Source organism: Myotis nattereri (assembly GCF_964212035.1).
Source record: "Myotis nattereri genome assembly, chromosome: 13".
Classification (NCBI taxonomy): Eukaryota; Metazoa; Chordata; class Mammalia; order Chiroptera; family Vespertilionidae; genus Myotis; species Myotis nattereri.
Window position 1 is genome coordinate 49,071,592 of NC_138088.1, and position 19,628 is coordinate 49,091,219.

Here is a 19,628-nt window from a genome sequence, read left to right on the forward strand (position 1 = left end):
GATGCCTGGATGGGAAAAGGCTGCCATGTGACAGAAGGAACCACCTACCTTTGGTTCCGGTTGGGAAAATGGCTGCGCTCACAGCTATGTGGCCCTTGAGGACATACGTGAAGCATTCCTGCCAAAGAAAACCCAGGGGGGCATGTTGCAGAGCAGGCACGGGCACGCAAGCCTGTGGTTTTCTGGTACTTCAGAAAGCCTGGCCTCTGAAAATTTGTCAGCAATACCACACAGAAGATCAAAGTAAAAAAAAAAAAGTCTGGTGGAAAAAAGATTGGCCTTGGAACCAATTTTCCAGAAAATCTTGGAATTAAATTCAGCAAAGAACTATGGGAGAGATGCCCCCCCCCCCGCCCCGCCAGGTCTTCCCCTTATCATGAGCATTCGGACAACCTCAATGTCATCTGAGCCTCGGGAAGACTAGAAAAGTAACAGCCAGTGCGGAGGACATGAGCTAACATTACCGAGCTGCTCCTCTGTGCCAGACACAATGCTAAACACTATGTTTCATCCCACATCTCATGCCTGGGCCCTACTGTCATCCACACTCACAGAAACCAGAGGGAGCAGCCAGGCCATGCAGTTCCGAAGTGGTAGCACCTGGCCTCAACCCGGCAATCCTGCCTCAACTTCTGGGCTCCCTACCACCTGCTATACCTGGGGTAATCCCTAGTGCCTGGACAAGAAGAGGGCTGTTTGGAAGGTCAGGGGCTTGCCACTAAGGTGCAGAATCAGGACTCAACCCCACACTCCTCAATCTGGTCTGGGGCCCTTCCCACAGCACAAGGAGAGTCACACACAAGGGTATCTGGACCCAAGGTCAAACTCTTCTCAGGTGCTGGTGCCTACAGAGAGGCAAGGGATCAAAACTATGAAACCTGCCCCAGTGCATCACAGAAAGAATGATTTATCCCTCCTTCCCGGGATAAACTTCCTGAGGGGTTCCCCTGCGAGATTCGCTCAGAGACTCAGCCAACATGCACTGAGTAGTGACTGGGACCCAGGAACTTGCTCAGCTCATGGAACCTTCCCGACCAGCTTTGGAGGCGGGTGCTTTTATCCCCGTGTCTATGGATGGTCTAAGTGTTTCATTCCAGGTCACAGAGCCAACAGGCAGCAGACAGGATCTGAAGTTCTGTCTCCAGACTCCTGGTATACCTCTCTCTACCTCACAGCTGCTTCCTCCTCTCCTGACAGACCAGAACCTGAGCAGTGTGTGCCACTGCAGAGGGTTCCTAGAGAGATGAGCCCAGACACAGAAACGCTGAACTTGAAAAAAAATCTAGATACTATTTATAAAAAGCATGGATTTCAGTAACCCACTCCCATCCCCAAAGAGATTTCCTGTCTCGAGGCCAAAGCCATTTAAACTTGAATCTGAGCTGCTCTGACCTTAGCAGACAGAATGCTTTTAAAAGTTCTCTAATGATTAATTAACTGGATGTCATAAAGCAGATAAGCCTGACTCCACAGTAATGGGCTATTTTACTATCCCACACATAATTTTTACTTATTTATTCAATCCCTTTTCATAAAACAATGCTCTTCTTAAGAAAGCAGAGAGGGCCCCTCGGGTTTTCTGCTCCACCTTACCTTCTCATAGGCCGTAGGGGTCCCAAAATGCATCGTCCGGGTCACATCTGTGGTTCCATCTCTTTCCAAAAGAAAAGGGCAAGTTAGTTTTCAGTCAAAATAAGCTTTTGCTCACATATGAGACAGGCAAGGGTGTGGAGAAATTAGAACCCTCATGTATCACTGCTGAACTTGTAAAATAGTACAGCCACTTTGAAAAAACAGTTTCCAGTTCCTTCAAAGGTTAAACCTTGAGTTACCCTATGACCTGGCAATTCCACCTCTCAGTAAATACCCAAGAGAAATGAAAACATACATTCGCACAAAAATCTATACACAAATGTTCATAGCAGCATTATTTACAATGTCCAAAAGGTAGAAACAACCTAAATGTTCATCAACTGGTGAATGGACAAACAAAATGTGCTGTGTTCATACAATGGAATATTATTCAGCAACTAAAAGGAATAAAGTACTGACACAAGCTACAACATGGATGAACCCTGAAGACATTATTCTAAGTGATAGAAGCCAGACAGAGAGGTCCATACAATTCCACTTATGTGAAATGTCCAGAACAGCCAAACACAGAGACAGAAAGCACAGCAGTGGTTCCCTGGGGAGGGCAAAATGGGAGAGTCTGGAATGGGAATGGGGTTTTTTGGGGGGTGATGAAAATGTTTTAAAATTGACTGAGGTGATGGTTGCATAACTCGATGAGTATACTAAAAACCATGAATTGTACACTTTAAGTGAGTAAATTGTGTGGTGTGTGAATTATGTCTCAATAAAGTTGTTACCCATATTAAAATGAGACAAAGTGTGAATGCAAGGATGGCCCAATGCAGTGGGAGCGAACTCAGGCCCCGACTCCCACGCTCTTGGTCTACAATGTGAGGACTGTTTCATGGGAGACAGCACTGCTGGGATTATGAAGAAAGGCAGGGGGGGAAAGTAAACAGGAGCCTGTTTCTAGCAAATGACAGCAAACTCCAATTCCTCTTACCAGGACAGCAAGTTTCACATAAAAATACCCAAATGCATCTCTTTGAAGATCCTAATCCACAGCCCTGACACAGAAAGGATAACTTCCTGAGTCCTGCTAAAAATGTAAAAGCAAACCAGAGTTTACATCCCATGCCCTCCGTGCTAGGCTACTATTACTGACACCCAAGGCTAGGCTGTGGTCTCCATGGACTTGGCTGAGCTCATTTAATGAGGTTCTACATCAGCCCTGGTCCCAGTGGCAGTGGGGAATAGACCATGAAAAGGCCTTGCTCCTGCTCTCTTACTGCAGACACCTCCTATTCCAGCTCCTTCTCATAGGTTCTGCATCGAGATCCAACCAAATTTTGAGTTCTCCTCTGAGAAACTATTCTAGGGGATGACGATGAAAGCAGCAAGACATGAAAAAGGAAATTCAGAAATTCAGGGGCAACCTTCATTTCTCATTCATTCATTCAAAGTCATGCCCTCCCTTCCCAAGGCCCTGGACCGCTGCAAGGCCAGGGAGACAGCAGGAAGTTCACGGGCGGGGGCAGAAGACTTTGCAGTGGTTCTGAAAGCTCGCTTTCAGTTATTTATTTAGTATTTAACAATTTCCGGCCAAGGGCTTAATGTTTCTGTCAAACAGTCTTTTGTGGAAGAGAGTCACAACTGAGCTATGTCAACCAGGGGTGAAAAACAGGACAAGACATGGGAAAGACCTGGGGGTTAGGCAAGGCTAGGGGGGAGGTTGGGGGGGGGGGGGGGGGCATATGTACTACTATTTGTAATACCTTAAACAATAAAACAAAATTAAATTTAAAAAATCATAGCTATATGTTCTTTAAAGCAAACTGATATGTAGTTAATAAACTATTCTAGAGAGGAAAAAAAAAAAGACATGGGAAAGACTTCATTAACGTCCGATCCAGAATGAGATGACCAGCTGAGCTCTCGGCTGGAGATTGGTTCGTCCCCCTACTCAAATGCCTTGACTCAACAGAGTGGAGTTCTACACATTGGACCATCCTTGCATTCACACTTTGTCTAGTTAAGGGAACAGCCCCAGTTCACTTACTTGTATTGAGCACCTGAATCAATGAGGTATACCTCATCAAGCGACAAGGTCCTGTTCGTCTCAGGGACCGGTCTATGGAAGGAAATAAAAAATGAATTATTCCACAAATGTACTCACTTGCTAAGTTCAGGAGGAGGGCACATTTCATACTATTCTTACAACATAAGTAAGTCTGAAATGATATTTTAAAAGTAAGTTGCCCAATAACTTAATTATTCCAACTAATATTAAACTTCCACTATTTAAAGACTCAGTCAACCTATCTCCCCAACTAGAAAAAGAACTAAGAAAAGGAAGAATAACATACTTCTTTATGCCTATCTCCATTTGTGTCGGGAACAAAATAGGAATTCGTGAGATCATTGTAAAAGGTACAAAAATAATTATCCATAGACACAACAGGGCCAAACTAGAGTCTTGAAAAGTAGGCAGAGAGAACCTGGAGTCGCTTATCTCTGGGTGTGAGCCCCTGTCTCAGCTCCATGTCCCTCCCACAGTGCTCACCCCATCGGGTGCCTCCCCACTTGCTTCTCAAACCACCAGACAGGCAGGTGAATGGCTCCATTTGGGAGAAAAACTACAAGGGATTTTTGTTGTGAAAAGGGATGGATCATGATGCTCTTATGCCGCAGCACTTTTTTCAAATGAGCATGAGGTATTTTTAAAAAGTGATCTCACTTCCTCGTGCTTTTTTCCACATAATGTCACTGCCCTGAGAGATGCTAAAAAGGGATGGGAGCAGTCCAGGGCTCCACCCTGCCGCTGAGAGAGGTGCTCCTTTATTTCCAAGCACCACCCCCTCCTTGGCAATGAAGGAGGAGAAGCAAATCCCCACCCTTGCTCTGAAATGTTTTAATGTGTTAATTATCTGGAAATTCTAGGATAGTGTCCAGCCAGGAAATTTATCACCTAAGTGAAACATAAGACAAAAGCTGGAGTCCTTTTGACATTTTAATGTTGGAACAGAGGCGTGCATGCGAGAGAACTGTGCAATCACATCTGTGACGAGCTCCCACACACAGCTTCAGAATTTGCCCCAAGACCAGAAACTCGAAAAGGAATGATCAAAAAGGGGGTGGGGGACCTGTGCCCCAGGGCAGCACCCTGAACCTAGCAGCACCCCTCTTGTCTGGCAGGGATGCTCGGCTCTTGGTCCATGGGCTCTGGTGGGTCTCCTGGTAAAATCCCCAAATGCTGGGGTGCCAGGCTTCAAGCCCACAGAGAGGGAAAAGGAGGTGCTGATTACTTCCCCATCCATAACAGGGTGTTCCACAAGGTAGTGATAAGCTTTTTTAGTATGGAGTTTTTTAGGACTAGTGCATCAGGGAAAGCTGCCATTATAGGGAATCACACACACACACACACACACACACACACACACACACACACACACACTAAAAAGTTCTCATCATCAAGACCCAAGGGCTCTCAACACAGGTTCTGCCGCCTCAGAGAGGAGGGAGGGACAACCGTTTGACTACCCGTGGAGACCGTCAATGCCATACATCTGAGCCTAAGACAGTGACGGCGAACCTATGACACGCGTGTCAGAGGTGACACGCGAACTCATCTTTTTTTGGTTGGCTTTTCTTTATTAAATGGCATTTAAATATATAAAATAAATATCAAAAATATAAGTCTCTGTTTTACTATGGTTGCAAATATCAAAAAATGTCTATATGTGACCCGGCACCAGAGTTAAGTTAGGGTTTTTTAAAATGCTGACACGCCGAGCTCAAAAGGTTCGCCATCACTGGCCTAAGACGAGGTTCCCAGAGGCAGAGACTGGGGCATTTAGAGAAAATAAGACCTTAAGGCAGGGGTGGGCAAACTTTTTGACTCGAGGGCCACAATGGGTTCTTAAACTGGACCGGAGGGCCGGAACAAAAGCATGGATGGAGTGTTTGTGTGAACTAATATAAATTCAAAGTAAACATCATTACATAAAAGGGTACGGTCTTTTTTTTTTTTAGTTTTATTCATTTCAAACGGGCCAGATCCGGCCCGCGGGCCGTAGTTTGCCCACAGCTGCCTTAAGGTCTTACTGCCCATAGAGGGACAGTGTCAGGGGACACACAGGGGTGGGCACGGGGCCTCCCCTGCTCAGCCCCTGTGCAGGAGCAGCCGCAAAGCCAGGCAGCGGGCTCCTCGGCGGCCTTACGCGTAGTGAATGATGGCACCGTTGGGTCCCGTACTGGAAATCGTTGGGAAGCTCAGGTCCACAAAGTCAGCCTGTTGCCTGGAGCAGAAAGACACACAGAGCAGAGTGGCAGTTTGTTCCTGTGCGAGAATCAGGGCCCTCCCAGCCTCATTTAACTCGCCAAGGAGATGAGCACGAGGCTCCCGGGACCCTCACAGACCCTTACCTGCGAAATTCCTCCGCTTTGTCGGCAGCTGAGATCTCCGTCACGCCACCTTTGGGCACCTAACAAGGAAGTGACCGTCCATGTGTCTCCTCCGTATTAAAGAGGGTATACTGAGAGCTTACTTCTTCCTCAGCTCCCATGTCCCACTGGCTAATGTATAGGACACAGATTAGGTCTCGTCTTTAACGAGGAGGGCATTTCCAAAGGCTCTCACCAAAGCCATCCAAGGTGAAGGGTTTCTATCTAGTTTTTCCACTCACTATTTTATACCTCAGGGTTACATCTGGCACCTCCCAAAACATAATGCATCTAAGTTTAACAAATTCTAAAGCATCCCCTCCTAAGAAAGTCATCCAAAATAAATAATAACGATAAGTATGATGATATTATTACAGGGTTACTGATAATAGCAAAAAAAATTCAAAACAATCTAAACATCTGAAATAGGAGGAATGGGTAATTAAATCAGTCTAGCCACTAAATGCAGTCTCCATTTAAATCATTGCTTAAAAGCCTCAAAGAACATGGAAAATGCTCACACTATGATGCCAAGTAAATAAAATAAACAAAACAAAATCTTATTTGCATACTGAGAATTGTGTGAAAATGATTTACACAGATGAACAATAGCCAGCGGAGAGAAAAATAGCCACACTGGTGCCAATAAGAATGATATTTTCTTTTTCCAATTTAAGGAACTTTTAATATTTAAAGGGAATCTGATATTATGCAATAATAGCACAAAGAAACAATCCTCCTGTCCACCACGGGGAGTGAAAGGGCAGGAATTAACATAAAAAGTTTAATGGCTTAAATTAATGTTCAAAATGTACACAAAGAGCCTGGCCGGCTTGGCTCAGTGATTGAGCATTGACCTATGAACCAGGAGGTCATGGTTCAATTCCCAGTTGGGGCACATGCCTGTGTTGCGGGCTTGATCCCCAGTATGGGGTGTACAGGAGGCAGTTGATCAATAATTCTCTCTTATCATTGATGTTTCTATCTCTCTCTCCCTCTCCCTTCTTCTCTGAAATCAGTAAAATATAAAAAAGTAAAACAAAGAATTTTTAAACACACACAGAGCAAATTTCCAGAAAGAAAAAAAAAAACTATTAAAAGAGGGGACTGAAATCAGATCCAGATCTTAGACACCGTGAACACCAGAGCACAGAAGGTGCCTTGGTCAGAATCACACATATTAATTCCTGGACAATCTGTATCCATTTATTAAACAACCAACCTCTTTCTCCAGCCAGTTAAAGAGTTCACAGAGGGCAACAGCATCTTTAATCTGTGCAAACAATAGAGACATTTTTAAAATATTGCTGAAAATCAAATCGCAGTTTCAGAACCTAGTCCTAACAGGATACAGAGAGGGCTGTATCTGCAGGGCACAAACCGTCAGCAATTGGGGCTCGACGTGCATTTCCTGCGACAAGTCGGCAGCAATTCCTCTCTCAGGGACAGGCTGCTCTGCTGTCCAGCAGTTCAGGTACAGCGAGGAAGGACCCCCCCCCCCCCCCCCCCCCCCCCCGGCTCAGAGCACACGCAGCTCCCCTCGGTAGGTTCCCTCCTATCCTACTGGGGCCAGAAAAGACAGGCCACTGCCAAAAGCTATCTCTGGGCCCCAAATCTTTCTAGACCCTCCGTTGGCTTTGAAACACAATCTGGGCCCTTTAAGAGGCTTCGCCTTCTTCATTTTCATCTTCGTCAACATCACCATCATCTAAACCAGGGGTGGGCAAACTTTTTGACTCGAGGGCCACAATGGGTTCTTAAACTGGACCGGAGGGCCGGAACAAAAGCATGGATGGAGTGTTTGTGTGAACTAATATAAATTCAAAGAAAACATCATTACATAAAAGGGTACGGTCTTTTTTTTTTTTTTTTTAGTTTTATTCATTTCAAACGGGCCGGATCCGGCCCGCGGGCCGTAGTTTGCCCACGGCTGATCTAAACTATCATCATCAATATCTCTTTTTGTGTTGTACGTTATAGTTTGTCAAGATCTAGCCCATCAAGTGCTTTATCTCTTTCTCTCATTAACTCTAGAAGGCTCAAAGAGGTTCCAGCCTGTGCCAAGCTCAAGGCCACAGAGCAGGTGAGGAGCTGGGCCTTCGGACCACCATACATCCCCTCTTCTGCACAGGCTGCCTTACTCACATGAGCTCGCCTCATGCCTTCTGATTCGGCAGAATTCTTCACAGCTTTGGCAATGCAGATGGGGGTGTAAGGCATACAGCAGCGATGCTCCTAGGGGCAAAGGGCAGTAGGATGGGAGATCGAGGTTGGCTCCCCTCACCCAGACCAAGGCAACCACCTCTTCTCCTGGCACACCACACTTCAGACAAACCAGTGGAAGAACTTCCACTCAGGACCCCCTCAAGCTGGCCAAGCCATGGGATCCAAGGACCTGCTTCTATTGGTTGATGACTGAGCATAATGAAAGGGGCTTGAGAGCTCATCAAAAAAGATGAAGTAGCCCATCGGCATGGCTCAGCGGTTGAGCAATGACCTATGAACCAGGAGGTCGAGATTCGATTCCCAGTCAGGAACATGCCTGGGTTGCAGGCTCGATTCACAGTGTGGGGTGTGCGGGAGGCAGCCAATCAACGATTCTCTCTCATCATTGATGTTTCTATCTTTCTCTCCCTCTCCCTTCTTCTCTGAAATCACTAAAAATATGTTGTTGTTTTTTTAAAAAAAGATGAAGTACATCAAACAAGGTATTTCGTTTCTATCACCTACACCCTGAGCTCTTTGAGACTGCTGGCTGCCAGATCAGCAAGACATTGCTTTTCAAGCTTCCATAGTTGTGGTGAGAGTTCCCTAAGGGATCAAGGTTAGACTGAAATAACCCCTTTATTGCTGCACAAAGGAGGCTTTTTCCAATGTCTGGGGACACACATGACTGATGAGGGAGGGCTCCTGCTCCTTCCCCTTCTCGCTCAGGGCTCACACATCAGTACTATTCATGGTCTGACCTTGAAGGGCAGGGAAAACCCTTCCCCATTTGAGAACAAGTTTGAATCCAGCCTGTGTTATAGGGAGAGGGGCTCAGGACCACCTCACACTTGCACAGAGCTTCTCAAAGGCCTTTCCTCCCTCCACTCTTGTTATTCTCTCACACACAGAGAAGGCAGGCGTGATCCCCACTTAAGTCAAGGAAGACAAGCTCTGGGTAACTGCGTGGCTCACAGTGTGACGGTGGCAGGGGTGTGATGATAAGCCAGGTCTAGAGGCCCAGGCCTGGGCTTGTCAATGGCCACCTGGCGGCCAGAGGCCCAGGGAGGGCAGAATGGTGACATTTCAGGTGGTTTGGACTCCAGTCCTGCCCCGGGCCACAATTAAAATGAAGGGACAGGTATCGCCCAGCAGAAGCTCAGTTGAGGGCAGGGCTACCACTATTATTTGACCTTTGGCAAGTTGCCAATTCCCAAAGCTTCTCTGAGCCTCAGGTCTTCTTACTTATAAGATGTTGGGGGGCTGGGGGTAGAGTTATGTTCCCCAGACTTCAGGTTTTCTCATACCACCTGCACAGCTCTTACCCTGGCTGCCTACCCCCGGCTCTCTCATTTCCTTAAAGCTTTTCTTTAAACTATCTTTAAATCAACTTAGTTTCTTAAACTCAACTTTGTCTTAAGAAATAATCTTTATATCATGCTATCACATGCTGGTTATATTTTTCCTAGCACACACTAAAGCACTTTGAAAGCGGATACCTTTAAATAAACCAAAGTATTAATGTGTACCAACTAAGACCGTCTTTCGTACCACACTCTGGAAGGCACAGGACCCGGTGGACTCTAAGGGCCCTGAGACTCTCAGGATGGCTCCGACCCGACAGCCAGTCCTGGGGGGTCTGCCTGACCGACCTCTGCTTCAGAGACAAAAGGCTATGCGATGCCAGAAGTGGGAAGGGGCCGGCCCGTGGAGTGTGGCAGAGTTTATCTGGGCTTCAGAAGTGGGAAGGGGCCGGCCCGTGGAGGGTGGCAGAGTTTATCTGGGCTTCCGTGGGGCTACCAACCTTGGGGATGGCCTCGCTCACAGCGTAGCTGGCCTTGTCGCTGACCCACACCTTCTCCTTCGGGGAGAGGCTGGTGCACAGAGCCTTGAGCTCATTCAAGATGGACTTGTAGGGAAGCACCTGGATTCTGTACTCAGCTTCCAGGCTCAAGTCAAGCAGCAGGTGCTCCTTCACGCTGGGGGCATCTATGCGGTCACCGTCAATGAAGAGCCTGCAGAGGGGCCACAGGTGAGGCGACAGAAAGAGGAGGGCTCATGGATGGGAGCACAGACCACAGGCAACAGGCTCGGCCCTCTGGCGATCAACACCAGGCAAGCTCCCCATTCCTTTCCCAAGTCCTGCTCTGCGGGCTGTGTACACTGTCCCAGTGTGTACTGTCACCATCCACCCAATTCCCCAAGCCAGGACCTGGGCACGGTCTTCCTTCCCTCCTTAAGCTCTTTAGACCAATAGTCTAAAAGGCTATCATATCTGTCCAGCTTTAGTTCCAGCCTGTCCCAGTCACTGCCCTCGTTCAGGCCACTGGCATCTCTCAGCCTCCTACCTGGTTTCCCTGCCTCCAGCCTTCCTTCCCATCCTGTTTATCACAGCCAGAATCCTTTATAATTTATAAGGCTGATCCCTGTGATCCCACAGGGCCCTCAGGATATGTGGCCTCTGCTCACCTTTTGGCCTTACACTCTATGTTCCAACCACACTGACTCCTCTGGGTCGTCCACACACACTCTGCTCTCTCCTGCCCAGAGGCTCGGAAATGCTGTTCCCCATGCTTAGATCACCACCATTCACCCAGCCCACTCACAGGAACCCTTACGCTCTGCTTTGCTCTCCCCAAGAGGCTCCTGACCCCAAGTCTAGCTCAGGCTCCTTCTCTAACACCTGTATCCATCCTACTGACCAGCTGCCCAGATCCCCCGAGGAGACACTCATCTCCCCAACTCTAACCCGGGACCTGGTCTGTCTCATTCACTCCAGCACCCAATAGAGGCCCTAGCACATAACAGGCACTCAGTAAATATGTTGTCTGCATGTAATAAGCCATCCCAATAGAAGAGTAATGGCAGGAAGGCCGCAGGCAACTTTATAAGATCAACTATGATTTGAGGAGGTGTGACTCAAGGGGTCTCCCAGTGTCATTCTGACTCCAAAGTGACTGGGTTTATTTGCACGTGAACCCAGGATTGTGTAACAGGGCCTTACACCCCCTTGCACTGGCTGCTCGAAAACTTGGAATCAGATGTGTGGCCTGAACAAGACTTTGCAGCAGGAATTCTGGGAACTAACCTCACTTGGTTTTGTTCGGATGTCCTTGCCTACTTATTCTTTTATCCCATAATACTATGGAGACTTTCCTAGATTTCAAATCATCTGGGACAGAGGCAGGATATAAATAAATACCTGCTGTTAATGAAGGCAAGAGGGGGGAAGGGACAGGGAGCAGGAAGGGGAAGAGCAGAAGGTGAGGCAGAGGCTGGGGGGCCCAATCAGAAAGGGGACACTGGGGCTCCAAGGTGCTGTGGGGCAGACTCACTTGATCGTCTCTAGTCCTATGATTGCGTAGGAGAAAAATACCGGATTGTGCTCCACATCTGATCCTCGGAGATTGAACAGCCCTAAAACACACACACACACACACACAAAAAAAAAAAAAAAAACAAGTCCCTGTCACCCGCCTGAGGGGACATTTGAAGGGGTGCCTGGCAGGGGAGGTGAGAGCTGTGGCTGCAGTGGAAGGGCTCAGCGGCATCTCTCAGAAAGGCAGGCACCTCACTTCCTGCTTCCACCTCTGGGCTGCAGTTGCTCGTGTCCGCCAAACGAGGGCGCCAGAACTGTTTCTTAAGCTGCCGCCTCGCCGGCCCAAGGAGGGAATGGAGGCGTTATATTAGTCAGAAAACACAAGAAATGCCCTTCAAACAAAGAGGGGCAATGGTCCGCCTGGGGGTGACCCGCCAGGCCCGACCGCAGAAAACCTCTGGCACTCCCAGCGAACGGGGAAGGAGCCAAGCACTGTCTCCCTTCCGAGGCAAACAAGGAGGGTGCAGAACTGAGACCCACCCAGGAGGCCCTCAGGACAGGGTCACGGAGCCCCGCGGAGGCGGAGCTTCCCGGCAGAGGAACAAAAGCATGAGTCAGAGGGGCCCACGATGAAACCTGAGCCTGCGGCCCACCCAGGGGTTAGCCCTGCAGCCGCTGGGTGTAGAGACCGGCCCACAGCCAGCCTCAGGGGGTTGGTGAGGTCACTGCTGTCTGAGAAACTAGAAGGACAGGCAGAGAGCGCAGCTCTGGTCGCTGGGCCTCCAGCTGCCTAATGCTCTCCTCTCCTGAGGGCCAGAGTGCTACGAGACCTGGTGCAAAAAGTGCTGCCTCTATTTTAAAAGAACGGCTTCTCAAAGTAAAGCAATGAGGCAACAGTTCTTGTCTATCAGACTAAACTAGCATTTTAAGAAAAAAAGAAAAAAGAAAAGATGGTGCCTGGGCTGGCCAGACTGTGGCACGAGGGGCCTACTCACACGCCCCTGGACAACCTTCCTGGCAGGTAAATGGCAAGGTAGGTCCAGGCCCCACCATACACATATTCTCTATTCTGTAATACCACCACTAAAAGCCTACCCGAAAGAGGAAGAAAATGATCAGAAACTGAGACCCAAATTTTGATGCACCAAGATTTTGATGGAAGCATGATACTAAAATCATGGGAATATTGGAAATAACCAAAGGTCATCCTTAGGGGAACGGTTAAGTAAATGGTGGAATAACCACATGCTAGGATATCTAAGAATCCTTTGAAATCATGCTTTTACATGCTTACAGTATATTGATACATTTAAAAAAATCAAGCTACCAAATAATATATATACACAGAATGTTCAAAGTGATTATCTCTGGGAAACAGGATTATTGGTGATTTTTTTCTTCTTCTTTCTACTTCCTCTGCATTTTCCACAAGGGGAATGTGTGGGGGTTTTTAGTAACAAAGGGGAGAAATTAGCTTTATCTGTTACCTTCTTGGGTGCTGAGGTTATGAAGTTAATCAGGGATGTAAACACTGATACAGTTGACAAAGTTTGGGGCTGGGGGCTATCGGGGCTCTCACTCGTGAGAAAATAAAAAGTGAAGGCAGTGCCTCTTCTCAGCTACCCTGGGTCAAATCTGGTCAGAACACGGCAGACAGAACAGATGCCTTCAGTTCTGGGAGATAACAGAAGGTACTGAATAATTACATGCGGGTCATTCAAGGTTTAAAATTTGAGAAACTGCTACTCTATCGAAAGGCTTCACGAAGACCTTTTTCAGTTGCTAAGTTTTCTGAGGTAGAAATAGTTCTAGAATATTCTCACTGGAAAGAACTTAGGGCACCACAGGATAAGCAGAAAAGTAAAAATGTCTCCTATGACAGCACCTGTCCCCTGTAGAGAGACATGAGTGTTGACAGGTACACAATGTGGGGAGCAGAGTTCCTCGCTCACAGGCGTCCCAGTCCCGGGGAACTGGCCAGAGGTGGGCGCCTCCACAGATTCGGCCCCGGCCTCGGTGAAACACTGCTCAGGGCCAGGCTACCCGCCCTCCCCCTTCTCCATCCCACTCGGCATATGTATAACCATTTGGTGACACAGTCTCCTCAATATTCCCTGGCCACTCAGAGAGCTGCGTGGCCTGAGAACACGGATTCCCAGAGAGCCAAAGGAGAGCTGAGGCCACATGCCCGCCCGGCACTCACACGCGATCTCATCCAGGGCGGTGACCACAAACCACACCACGTTCCTCTCGGCCATTTTCAACCGAAGGTCCGCAACCTTGTCCTTCCAGGAGATGCCTGCAAAAAACACACGGGCTTGCACTCCAGCCGTAGTCCCGGGACCCGCGTCCCAGACAATCTTAGCCGGCGCCACGTCCCAGGGAGCGTGTTGTGTGAGCAGACGGAAACCTGCAATCGGGCCCTCCCTTCACAAGAGGTGTGACTGTCCCGGCCACTTGACCCGCGAGAGCCCTGATGACCTCGCCAGCAAAACGAACTCATGTGTTTATCCAGCAAATGTCTATGAAGCAGCAAACTTCCCAGGCATAGATATCTGCCGGGCCGTGCTGGTCGCTGCTGTCACAGCGCTGAGCTACACCCAGTCCCTGCCCTCACGGGGCTTACAAGTCAGGAAGGGAGGACAGGCAATTAAACCAGCCATTAGTTGCACTACTGTATAAAAACCAGTGCAACAGAGGAAGCCCTGGGAGCACTGACAACACACTCCCCTGCAGGGAGAACTCATCCAGGCTCAGAGGTCAGGGGAGTACCATCCACCATTTACATTCCTGGAGCAGCAGGGCTCATCTGTCGGTGCTAGGACCATGGGGTCCTCTGCAGCCTGACTCCGCTTCCAATCACACCTGCCCTGTAGGATAAAGGCTCCCTGCTGCTCCCCAGGATGAAATCTCCCCTCCCCCCCACCACCACTACCATCACCCACCATCAAGCAGCACTTGTAACTCTGGTTACAGCCACCTGTGCACAGGATAGGCATCTGTCCTATTCACCCAGCACCTCGCATGCTATCCTGCACTCAAATGTTTGCTGAACCGAAGTTTTACCAGCAACATTTGTTCTCCCCTCTCCCACAAGCAATAGGCCAGAGCCTCTGCTTCGGTTTTGAAAAAAATTCAAAATACGCTGATGAAAATGTTTAGCTGACCTGGGCCCCTCAGTGGACCCATCCCCCCACGATCTGCTATACCCTCAGTGAGGGCATCGCAAGGAGAGAGAGCTGGGGCTGCCCCCACAACCAAACGCTCCTTTGAAGCTCAGCACAGGAATGTGATTTAAAACTTGGCTGAGAGTCCCGGCTGTAATGCTTTCTTCCCAGGACCCCTCTGGGCAATCTGCCTGCATTCCAGACATCCCCCTTCCACCTCTCGTCTCTATGTCTGCAGCAAGGCTCCCTCCCCAGCAGCCCCACCTCCCAGGCCTTCCCCTCTGCTCACTGTCCCATAAACCCACACTTTCATCCCTACAAACTCTCACAGAACCTTCTCCTCACCCACCACTATTACACAGGCCACTACCCACACCCCAAAACCTGGGAAGCAGAAGGTACAAGAGGGCAGGGGGCCTGGGAAGGTAAGCCCACAAAATGCCAGCAGAAGAAAAGGAAGTGGCACCTGGAAACCAGTATAAGACAGCTTAAGGGACAGTGAGCCACTAAGTGGTAAAAACAAAACGAAATAAGCAAACATCTTAGCGGCACCCAAAGTCTGCCCCAAGAGCTTTGCAAGAATAAACTCTGACAAAGTAAGTGGTGAGTAGGTGGCAACAGTGGAAATAAATAAAGCTTTTGCTTTCATCAAATGCCCCACTGCACCAGGGCGGGGCAAAAACCTCCCATCACTCAGCCTTGGCTTTGACTCAGAGGACCGGGATGGAGACGGGGGAGGGGGAGGGGACGATGGCGGGAGGCCCTGCTGGGCGCAGCTGCAGTTCTGACCTGTGTAATCCAGGCCCAGAGTGAGGAGGGGCTTGCACGGGCGCTCGGGACGGTCTGTCCAGATCTTGTCCACCAGGTTCTCCTTGACAGGAATGAGGTGGTGGCCGGCGCTTCGCAGGACCTTGGCCATCTTCTTCCAGTAATCTGAGGGGAAGCACACCGGCCCAGCCATGAACGGGATGCCCAGAACAGGCAGCAGGGCCTGGAGAGCCTGGCACCCTCTGAAAGGCGATCCTTCCGGGGCCCTGCGCTGGGTGTGCGGGATGAGAACTGTAAAAGGACGTCTTCACCACCAATGGCCTTCTCTGGCCTCGATGCCAGAATTCATCTCCTCACCGTGACCTTTACTGCGATGTCGAGTCGTGCTGAGCCCACAAATATTCCACAGCCCCCGAGCAAGCAAGGAGGGCGGAGAGGCGCCGAGAGCCCACTTCTTCCCCCAAGTGGAAAGGCCCCCACTCACTCACCTGTAGGAATGATCAGTGGGTCCACACCAACCCTGGATCCTTCCGGAAGCACACTCACCAGCCAGTCTTCCTGAGTTGGCGTGTCCTTCAGACCTACAGAGGGAAGAAGTGATGAGAAACAAGTCCCAGGGGGCCCAGGCTCAGGTCCCACCCCGAAGGATGCACAGCATGACCGCAGGGTCGTCACTGAGCGCCTCTAAGGTGGACTGGCAGGACTGGAAAATCTGACCCTCCCTTACCGCAGGAAGGCTGGGAGAAGTGTAAGACGGTCTGTAAGGGAAGCGTAAGATAACGGTGAGAGAGAAGAAGGAAAGAAGCAGGATTCTCATAAAACCCTGGTGAAAGTGGCATCCTGGGAAACACTGTGTCAGAGTGAATATCATCTCACCAGCCCTCAGTCACTTCATCGAAGGCTGATCACTGGGTGAGAATGTGGGTGGCGATAGGGTGAAGGCTGGGGACTGGGGGCTCCCCTTATATCCCACACCAGGTAAGGGGAACACACACGCCAGGTAAGGGGAACACACGCGCCAGGTAAGGGGAACACACACACCAGGTAAGGGGAACACACACCAGGTAAGGGGAACACACACACCAGGTAAGGGGAACACACACCAGGTAAGGGGAACACACACACCAGGTAAGGGGAACACACACGCCAGGTAAGGGGAACACACACACCAGGTAAGGGGAACACACACGCCAGGTAAGAGGAACACACACCAGGTAAGGGGAACACACACGCCAGGTAAGGGGAACACACGCGCCAGGTAAGGGGAACACACACGCCAGGTAAGGGGAACACACACGCCAGGTAAGAGGAACACACACCAGGTAAGGGGAACACACACCAGGTAAGGGGAACACACACCAGGTAAGGGGAACACACACGCCAGGTAAGGGGAACACACACGCCAGGTAAGGGGAACACACACGCCAGGTAAGGGGAACACACACACCAGGTAAGGGGAACACACATGCCAGGTAAGGGGAACACACACACCAGGTAAGGGGAACATGCGCCAGGTAAGGGGAACACATGCCCCAGGGCCCTCCCATCATCTGGAAGGCCGCATTGAGGAGAGTAGAGCCTGTCCCCAACCAGGCCTGACTAGAGGGCTATGCACGAGTCTCAGCAGCAAAAAAATCTTTCCTGAGATCCCCAGGGGGACACACCACCGTCCTTAACCAGGCTCCGGGACTTCCCAACTCCAGAGAAAGCAGCCTTTCTGTTTCTAAGAGACTACCCTTAGGACACCAAGGAAGCTTCAAGATATTCCAGTTTTTCTTTCATCCAAGCCATCTATGTTTGGGATATATACGTTTCAGTCAGACTTTGGCTAACCAATTAATAACTTGGTAAAATATATGCATATTTAGAGTGAAAGTGCACATATTCTACAACAGTACTTATCTTTACTAGTTTCTCTACTGAGCACTGATAACCTCGTAACCACAGAAGGGAAGTTCAAAGGTTTAAAAGGAAATGAGCTCATGAATAAGTTCTACAAAACTTCCTGGAAGCTGAGACTGGGTTGTTATTTTGCTATTTGATTCTTTCCTATTTTTTTCCAAACCGCTAAACAAGCCACTTTTGAACGACGTTTCTTTAATGCCCTGAGCGTAACTTTCACAGGATGAAATCGTGTCCTCCCGTGGCAGACAGATACTTGGCAAAGCCAAAGGATGAATCACTCAGCAATCAAACCCACCAGAATCTCCCAACAGGAGAGTCGCCTGAGGAAAGGGGGGCTTAGGGAAGAGAAGTCTCAGAGAAGAAACTAGAGGGGGGCGTGGAGGGCAAGGCCACCACACCCCACTTCAAGGAGTGGGCAGACAGTATCGCTCCTCGGACACCTGACCCCCAGCGTGCTCCCAGAACTCACAGCTGGAGCTCTGGGCCCCCAGGAGAGATGCCCACACCTCAGGGGTATGCCAAGCGATCCACTGGGTGCAAGCAGGAAATATGAGAGATTCCATTTGTATTTATTTTTTCTACAAAATAAAGAAATTAATCTTTGCTCAAATTTGAAATACAGATGGACACTAGCACATAGATATACACATATGTTAAGGGTGCATGAGCCATTAACAGAGGCATGCAATTAACAGTTCAGAAGCCTAGTGGCCTGTCCATTTATAATAGTCCCACAGCCCCAAATGCCTGTGTGTATGTGCATGTGTGTGTCAGAGAGAGAGAGAGAGAGAGAGAGAGAGAGAGAGAGAGAGAGAGAGAGAGAGAGAGAGAATGAGAGAGAAAGAGTGAGAGAGAGAATTACAATAAATCTATAAATCCATTGTCAGGACAAAATGTTCCTCAGGCTCCCTAAGATAAACAACACATTATCTGTGTATATGGAGAGTGTGGGCCCCGCACAAGCACACACACACCCCTCAGTAGGCTAGCTGCTTGGATCTTGGTGTCACCTCAACTCAACTCTGCCAACAGCCTCTGTTTCCTGAACTGGGAGTCTGCTTTCCCCTTTACTTCTGACATCAAACAAGAAATGTCAGGTATTTGCCTCCTCTTCTCTCTCCCTCAGCCCTCGCAGCCCCCTTTCCCTCCTTATCTTCTACTCTCCAAGTTCCAAATTCAAGAGAAAGAGACCTCTGTACAGCCTCGAAAACAGTAATGGCGAACCTATGACACGTGTGTCAGAGGTGACAAGCGAACTCATTTTTTTGGTTGATTTTTCTTTGTTAAATGGCATTTAAATATATAAAATAAATATCAAAAATATAAGTCTTTGTTTTACTATGGTTGCAAATATCAAAAAATTTCTATATGTGACACGGCACCAGAGTTAAGTTAGGGTTTTTCAAAATGCTGACACGCCGAACTCAAAAGGTTCGCCATCACTGCTCTAAAACCATGTTCCTGAAGACTACTTTAACGCAAAGAAAATTCAATGAGAAACCAGAGTTTTTACACACACACACACACACACACACACACAACTTATTGGCCAATAAACACTGAACTCTATGCTTTCCATACATTATTTCTTTAATTTTCACCGTTTTATGTGGTACTTACTATTGTCACCCCATTTTGCAGATGAGGAAACTGAAGCCCTAAAAGTGGAGTGACTTGACCATGAAAGTCCCAGACCCGTGCTCCTGCCCTGGGCTCTTCTCCAAAGCTGAGCTGCCAGAGGCGAGTCCAGGATGCTCGGCGGGAGAGCTTCCTCGCCTCTGTTGCCAATGGCGCCTGACCTTTATCTGACTCCGAATCACGAGGCAGCAAAGAGCAGTGGCCCCCGTGCATCGTCCAGCACATGGCAAAGCCTGGGATCAGCAGCACATCAGCTGCCCTCTCTGGCCCTGTTTCCTCCACTAAAATGAGTATCCGGAACCGGAACCTTCCAAAACTGCACACACGAAGGTATGTACACACAAGGATGCTATTTTCTTGGTTTCCCTTGTGCCATGCACTGGACTGCATCCCCTCAAAATTCGCATGTTGAAACTCTAACCCCCAATGTGACTGTATATGGAGGCAGGGGTTTTAGGAGGTAATTAAAGTTAAATGAAGTCACAAGGGTGGAGCTCTAATCCAACAGGATTGGTGGCCTTGGAGGAGGGAAAGAAGATAGGCACCTAGCCATGTAAGGACACAGTGAGAAGTCCGCAAACCAGAAAGAGTGCTCTCACCAGACCCTG

At 48.9% G+C, this 19,628-nt stretch overlaps 1 protein-coding gene across 5 annotated transcripts in view; it reads right to left on the reverse strand.

The window, feature by feature from the left end:
- The window catches only part of XPNPEP1 (X-prolyl aminopeptidase 1), a 47,363-nt gene that overhangs the window by 6,919 nt on the left and 20,816 nt on the right, over positions 1 to 19,628 (reverse strand). For 3 of the 5 annotated variants that reach the window (XM_081104490.1, XM_081104491.1, XM_081104494.1), the window contains 12 exons: positions 15,966 to 16,058; positions 15,499 to 15,642; positions 13,746 to 13,841; positions 11,559 to 11,640; positions 10,028 to 10,238; positions 8,164 to 8,253; positions 7,241 to 7,291; positions 6,001 to 6,059; positions 5,796 to 5,873; positions 3,635 to 3,706; positions 1,594 to 1,654; positions 49 to 118 (listed from right to left, as the gene is read on the reverse strand). In XM_081104490.1, the coding sequence (XP_080960616.1) occupies positions 49 to 118; positions 1,594 to 1,654; positions 3,635 to 3,706; positions 5,796 to 5,873; positions 6,001 to 6,059; positions 7,241 to 7,291; positions 8,164 to 8,253; positions 10,028 to 10,238; positions 11,559 to 11,640; positions 13,746 to 13,841; positions 15,499 to 15,642; positions 15,966 to 16,058 (1,107 nt within the window). The remainder of the gene's footprint in view (positions 1 to 48; positions 119 to 1,593; positions 1,655 to 3,634; positions 3,707 to 5,795; positions 5,874 to 6,000; positions 6,060 to 7,240; positions 7,292 to 8,163; positions 8,254 to 10,027; positions 10,239 to 11,558; positions 11,641 to 13,745; positions 13,842 to 15,498; positions 15,643 to 15,965; positions 16,059 to 19,628) is intronic. The other 2 variants (XM_081104493.1, XM_081104492.1) reach the window with 1 other exon arrangement.